The sequence below is a fragment of the Eretmochelys imbricata genome, chromosome 15, assembly GCF_965152235.1.
Source record: "Eretmochelys imbricata isolate rEreImb1 chromosome 15, rEreImb1.hap1, whole genome shotgun sequence".
Lineage (NCBI taxonomy): Eukaryota > Metazoa > Chordata > Testudines > Cheloniidae > Eretmochelys > Eretmochelys imbricata.
In genome coordinates this window covers 736,480-743,759 of record NC_135586.1, presented here as the reverse complement: position 1 = coordinate 743,759, position 7,280 = coordinate 736,480, and the positions used below count along the sequence as shown (strand labels likewise).

At 51.3% G+C, this 7,280-nt stretch overlaps 1 protein-coding gene across 1 annotated transcript; it reads right to left on the bottom strand.

Annotated features, from left to right (window-relative positions):
* Nucleotides 1-263: 263 nt before the first annotated feature.
* On the bottom strand, nucleotides 264-6,524 carry LOC144275477 (leukemia inhibitory factor-like). Its single transcript, XM_077834730.1, has 3 exons — nucleotides 6,488-6,524; nucleotides 2,367-2,515; nucleotides 264-752 (listed from the first exon to the last, which is right to left on the bottom strand). The coding sequence occupies exons 1-3, from the start codon at nucleotides 6,522-6,524 to the stop codon at nucleotides 264-266; spliced, it is 675 nt and encodes a 224-aa protein (XP_077690856.1).
* Nucleotides 6,525-7,280: the final 756 nt, after the last annotated feature.

Sequence of the window (7,280 nt, the reverse complement as noted above, 5' to 3'; positions counted from 1 at the left end):
AGAGCAAAGGTGGCTGCTGGGTGCCAAGCACTTTGCCAACCTGGCCCCAAGGGACTGTCTGTCCTAGCACATTGAATGTGGGACCAGGACACGACATGGCTCTGGTGTACCTGCACCAGGCTCCTGTGCAGCCGCTTCTCGGGGTTAAACAGGGGTTGTGTATTTCGTTCAAGTATTTTTCGGAAGCCTTCCTGGCTCCGTCCTCACCACCAGATCTGAGCGGCAGCCATCTAGGGTTCCCTGGCTCCCGCTGGGTGGCTCATTCAGGAGTGTGAGGAAGCCTCCTTTCTTTTTGTGCCTTTCCGTCTTTTCCTTTGATCTCTGAGTCCCTGCGGCGCATTCTCCCCTGAGCCCCTGACCAGTTTCTCCAGGAACTTGCTGTAGTTCCAGAGCACTTTGCATCCGTCAATCTTTTGCTGGAAAGCGTTAGTGGCTACAGGTCTCTCTGGGATGCCCCTGGAGTTGGGCGAGACTCCCTTGAGACAGAGGGCGCAGCCGGTGTTGGAGAGGAGCCCTCTCACTGACCACCGGGTGCTTTGGAGTTTGCCAAGTAATGCAGCACCTGGGGTGCTCAGCACCTGCTGCTGCTTCCCGATGTTCTCGAGGGCGTCCTTCATGTGCTCCAGAGTCCGGTATAGCTCCTGCAGCATGACACTCTTTGGCTGGTCTCTTATATTCTCCGTGGGAAACCACTGTACAGCCTCATTGCAGAGTTGGCGAAGGTCGGGTGGAAGCAAGCCCTGGTGAGTCAACTGGAAATACAAATAAACAAATGCAATGCCAGCCACCATGGGAGAGACAGACAGAGTCGCCTGGGCCACTGTCACATGGACAGTAAAGGAAACCCTCTTAGACAAACACCTGTCAACGATTGTCTCACTCCTGCCTCCTCAGGAGGGGATGGGCTAAATGACCCCTGGAGGTCCCTTCCAGCCTAAATGTCTATGAATCACTACAATACATTACATATATAGCAACAGGACACTACCTATCATGGGCCTTCAAAGCACTCTGCAGACATTAAGGAATTAATTGTCACACCAGCCGACAGAAATAGGTCAATATTATTACAGCCATTTTATAGATGGTGAAACTGAGGCATAGAAACATGAAGCAACTTGATTAGTGAGCTGATGACAAAGCCAGGGCTAGAACCAGACTTTTTGGTACTTAGGTCAGTGCTTTAATTACCGAACCATGGGTTTTCTGCTATAGTCCTTGCACGAGAGGATCCCGTACTAGTGCTTGACAAACTACATACACATTCAACAACATGAAAATGCAGCTACTTCTGGGCTGGAGAGTAGCAGCCAGCATGCTAGACAACAGCAGAATGGGAGATGTTGGCTGAAGACATGACACAAGTTTCAGCTCTATGTTCATACAGGCAGGACTGCGGCTTTTAAGATCTAAGAAAACTCCCACACTCTAAATTGCTTGGAACCCAGTTCTCCTCTGGCAACATGGCAGGGTGGGGGCTGTGCTGGTCATGGTGCTCTGAGGAACATGAGTATGTCAGGGGGAATGCTTCGGCCTGCCGGGCTAGATGGAAGTGCTCTGCACAGTCAGTTCTCAGGTGATTACTCTTGGACAACAGCCGTCAGGTACACCCAGCCAGACGGCACCCGCGGTGCACTGGAGGCACCAAACACCTCTTAACATTCCTCTGCTCCGTGACTCATGGGCCTGTGAGTCCCTCCCACACACACACTCTGGCCAAAGCTCAGGGAAGCATTGATGGGGAAATCTAGCCGGAGGGAAGGTGACTGTGTCAGTGGGGTTGTTCCCCCAGACCACCCACACTCCTCCAACGACTCACGGCACACCAGTCTGCCACCCCAGCTAGTCATGCTGACTCTACCATGTGATATTTCCAGCAAACTCCTGCCCAACAATAAGGCAGGACCCAGAGCAGGCCTCATGCCTTTTTTGGGCAGAAGGATCCCAACATCATTGCATGTCCGTGAAATATCCACCTTCGTGGCAGACACTGGGGACCAAACTAGGGACCTCCAGAGCTAGAAACATGAGTCTTTACAGCTCAGGCGAAAGAGGGAGGTTGTGTGCTGCAACAGGCCCATTGGCACTGGGCATGAGGTGGTACACACATCACCCGGCCTCCATCTACAGGGAGATCAGTCAGCCCCTTGCTGGCTCCATGGGGCCATCCCTGTGGCTGCCACCTTCTGGGTACAGTTATGCAGTTACCAGCATGGGCCAACCACTTTCCCCAACCCTGCTTCATGCTGCTGTTCTTCAAAGCAGTGCCTCGGGTGCTGGAGAGCTGTGCCCTCCATGCGGAGCTTAGTGGCCTCGCTTGAGAGATTCTCCCCAGCCAGAGGTGTCCCCTGGAGGGCAGCACTTACATAGGATCTGAACAGCTCCTTGGCTTCCTTTTCCATCTGTCTGGTCTTTGCTGTGATTTTGCCCAGGGAATTCCGATGACACCCTCGGCAGGGGGCAGTGCTGGAGTTTACACGTGCCAGGCATTGGATGAAGAGACCCTGAGTCACGGCTAGAAAGGAATAGAAAAGAGTCACATCAACTGATGCAGACGGCAGGGAGACACCAAGATACCTCAGCCCACATTGGAGGCCTTGTATCAAGGCAGGCAGGAAGGAAGGAGGCGCTAACTGGAAACCTCTGTGCTTTCTTTGGAAGGAAAAAAAGTACCATGTAATTGCTTCTCCTTTACGCTCTCAGATCAGCTACTAGCCACACACCACTCTGAGAAAGCTGGCGAGTGTCTCGTTTAGTACCAGCAATAGCTGAGCACACCCGCTGGCATGCAGCAGCGTGTGGCAGAGCAATAACGTGGTTACCTAGCGTGTTTTACCCTGGGACCTCAGAGCGCTTTGCAAAAGCAGGAGCCATCCCTGATTTTCCCCGGGGGGAAAGTGAGACCAAGCGTGGTTAAAGCATTAATGAAAACAGTCTTCGGTTTGGATTTCAACATTCCTCTGCATGTTTGCAACCCACACTCTGTAGCATTGCACTAGTGCAGGACGGCCAAAGCCTGATTCGGGAGCCAGGCTACCTGCCCCTGGGAAATGGATTCTAGTGTGTCTAGGGTAACTGAGCTAGGATCCCTGCATCTGCTCTCAAGGCTGACACGTGCCTGCTTCTTAGTTAGCCAGTTAAAATCCCTCTGTCATTTATTTTCCTGTTAGCTCATAGGTGGCCTGATTTTACTCCCAGTGAAGCCTATGAGGCCCTGAGTCATGTGCTCCATAACAGTGTTTTCCCCAGGGCACCCAGGCTCAGGTGACCTGCCTGGGGGCTCCCTAGTAGGGGACCATTCTGGCTTTCAAGTGGGATTTCCCAGAGGCTGGAGTAAAGGAGCCCAATGTGCCCTTTGTCCTTCTAAGCAGCAATGCTCGTTGGAGGTGTACATGACACCGTGGGGCTAAGCACGGAGGGGCTCGTCCCTTGGGACAATCCTAGCTGGGTATCTGGGGGCATCTAAAGGATACTAGAAGAGACCTAAGAAGCTACAGGTTCTGCTCCCCCACCTCCCCCCGTATAAATATTGCAGAAAAACTAGAATCCAAGATTTCTAATAACTCCTTGGGCAAAATTCATAGATTCTAAGGTTGGAAGGGTTAATTCTGGTCATCTAGTCTGACCTCCTGCAGAACCCAGGCCAGGGCACTGCCCCAAATTACATCTCCATCCAGTCCATAACCGCTGTCTGAGGCAGACTCATCAACGCCAGCGAATGCCAATCCAGGTGTTCCTGGCCAGAAGCCTCTGGGGTGTCTCAGGGTAATTTCTTTTGTTCATGCTTTATCCCCTAACTATATCTCCTTCCCTAGATCTATAGCTGGGACACAAGGTACCCGCAAGGGTGGGGAGGAAGATGTCTAAATACCTTTGTGAATCCTACCCTACATATCTCCCTGTTTCTCTCATACGCATCACTGTGGTATCTGCCTTTGGTTATTCAACATTCACCCTCTTGGCTTCGAGGACAAGATGCAGCCACCTGGGTCTTGAAGTGAACACGGTCTAGATAATACTTGGCCCTGCCATGAGTTGCAGGGGACTAGGTGACCTCTCAAGTTCCCTTCCAGTCCTACGATTCGATGATTCTGTGCTTCTCAGGCTGTTTAGCCAGGAGAGTTCAGCAAAGGATTTCCACCAGAAGTTTTCCCTTGGGAAATGACGATTAGACACAATGGACATTCCATGGGAACATGGCAAATCCATCAAAACTTTTGACAGAAAGCAGGCAGGCATCCTGGGCAGCTCTAAGCCGCCTAGCTGCCTGGTGCCCAGGCTTATCTGCCTGTCCTGCTCCCTGGGCAGCTGGTTCCCCGGGCTCCTGGGGCTGCCTAACTCCCTGTTGGCAAGGTGGGCAGCCCCAGAGTTGGGGAGCCTGGGCATCCGAAGCTTTTCCAGGAAATATTTCTGAATTCCTTTCCAGCAAAAAGATTTGAGATTTTTGACTTTTGGTCTGAATTCAGGACAATTTAGCTTTTTACACTAGAAATTTTTCACGGGATGGAAATTCCACTTCCCAGCCAGTGCTAGGAGCCAGGATCCACAGGGCCAACACCAGAGCTGCTAGACGCAGCACCCTGGGAGCACTTGAATTCCTCAGAGTGCTGCCCACATAGCTCCCAGGTGGGAAGAAACGAGACTCGGCTGCAAGTTCACTCCTTACGCAAAGGGGGCCAACTCCATTGATGCTGGCAGAAGTGCCCCACTTACGCCAGGTCTGGAGGCAGCCCTCCCTCCTGGGGAAGGTGATGCTTGGACAGAAATTGAGCTTGGTGAACTTTGCTTGCTCTTGTCACTCACACAGCTCATGGAGAAGCCCCTGAGTTTTTAGATGAGCAACCTCCCAGAACACGCTGCACCACAGGCCAGCTGAAGTCAGCAGGGCTGGGCTGCAGAGATGCTAGCGAGGACAGTGTTGACTTGCTCTTTCCTGTTGCAGAATGAGTTGTAATCTCCAGAAATGCCAAGTATGTTTCTTTAGCAGCATTGCCGTGTGCATTAGTAATATAGAGTTGTATATAACACAGGCATTCACACATTTTCAAACAACTACCGCACCATTAACCCATCATAACTGCAGCTAAGCTAATTTGCATATGTAATTCTCAGACACGCTGCTCACGGTGTCATGGGACATCATTTGACCCTGACACCTTTGACTCTCCAAATGTCCTGCTGGGACATACAGTAGAATTTCACCTTGGGACTTAGGTGCTTTTGAAAATGTTACCTGTGGAGAGGGCTAATGTGGTAGGCACCTCTCCCTGCTAGTTTCCAGCTCTTGTGCCACTTGAAGCTGGCTGTGGTGGAGGTATCTGAGCGATGAAACAGGATTGTTACACATCGACACAGCTTTCAGCTCCGTGCTGGCTGACTTTGCCTTCATACACTGATCCTACAGGTGCCACTTCTAGCCAGGAGTCACCTCATGCTGAACTTTTACCTCTGCCAGCAGTTAAGGAAGAAACAGCTACTGGCTGATCTCCCTCTAGTACCAGATCGTGCCCATGTGTCTGTCAAATCAAGTCCTAGACCTAGTCTACATCTGCCTGGCTCCATATGAAAGTAAGAAGAACATCTCTACATATCTCTGGGCTAAATGACGGTGAAAGGCACCAGACTGACTACTTGGGGACTCCCTAAGCTGTCCACAGACAGGCACAGACTGCATCTCATCCCAACCCACCCCGATGTGGAAGGATCTGCTCTATGGGGGAGAGAAGAGATTGCTATAACCTCCCATCCGAGATCTCTTTGTGGAGGCTGCCTACAGTTCTGCTGACACAAGAACACCTCCCTCTCCTGCTAGAACCATTAGGCAGACCTACCAAGCTGCCATGGAACATCCATGCGACAGAAACCACTTGGGGTTGGTACCAGCAGTGGCTGGTCTCAAACCAACAACTCAGAGGCAAAAAGCACCATCTCTCATTCCCAAAACCAAGACTAAACCCAGTGGCAGTCCCCTCTATGCCAGCCAGTGCCCCCAAACTGCCTCGTACAGCAGCTCACACCCCCCAAACCTAGAGTGTAAGAACTTGCAAAGCTAAACCCTAATGCAAATGTTTTTCAGACCAGTACAAAGCATATCTTCTGTGAGGGAGCAAGTACTGATTTTCGCAAGCAGTTTTCACTCTTCTTTTTACTTGTTTCCAGTAAAAGAGCCATTTCCCCAGAAAGCTTTCCGATGCTCACTTTCCAGTGACCCAGCTTAGCAGAACAGGTTACAGATTCATCAAAACACCTCTGAATTTCAGTCTGATAACATAGTCCTATTTGTCTTTAGAGTGACTCAGTCTCCTAAAGTACTGTAACTCTCTCTCACGTACTCCTCCACCTAACCCTACACAGCCTTTTGCTTCTGATCACAGCCTGCAGCCAAAGGAGAACGGCAGCGACTCACTGTGGGGACTTTTTCAAAGCTGCCGCGACAGCAAGCAATTGGCCGAAGAGTTGAGCAAGGGAAGAAAACGTCGTAACCTACCTAGAAGAAAGCCCAGGGTCTCCACGTTCCACAGCATGCTCAGAGTGGCAAGTGTTCAGTGCAGCTGCTGTGAAGTGCACTGCCACTTCCTCTGCTAATGGCCAAAAATGGGGAAACTTGCTTTCTTCAGAACACTGGTTAGCCAACCCCTACTGCAGGAGGTGGCCCAGTGTGACAGGAAAAAAGAGAGAAGCTAACGGAATGACTAGCACCAACGAGTTCTCCACTGTGCGGCCACCCAGAGGAAATGATGTCTCTTCGCGCTGGCTAATTCTTCGAATAAGTTCCTCGAGATCCCACCAGAGCTCATCCGTGATGCAAGCAGCGTCCCAAGTGCCTAGTCAGAGGGCTGCTTCAGAAAAAGACCAGGCTGCTCCACCCTTCGGAGCCACATGGCATTTCAGGGAGTTCCTTATTTTTAAAGAGGAAAAAGAATCAGCATGGCAGCTGCTCTGTCTGAACCAAAAGCCAGTCCTCCTGTGGGCATGTAGAAGATGCTGCTTAGAGTCAGCTTGCCGCCACTAGCGATAGACCATCCTCTACAGCCCTTGCCGCTGCGTAGGTTGCAATGGAGTTACACTCCCATACAGCTTGAGAAGAACAGGGCTGAGTCAGGCCCCAGCCATCCACCAGGAAAGGGGGTAGCTTGTTTCATAGCTTCTTATTCAGTGAGCCTTCCCCCTGCAGGGTCGAGGGAGGGGCTTTTGAGGCTCCAGGCTTGCAGACAGGAGACCATGTGTGATCTGGTACCTAGCATGCAGGCCAATGTCATTGCCCTGGTGGATGATCTTGC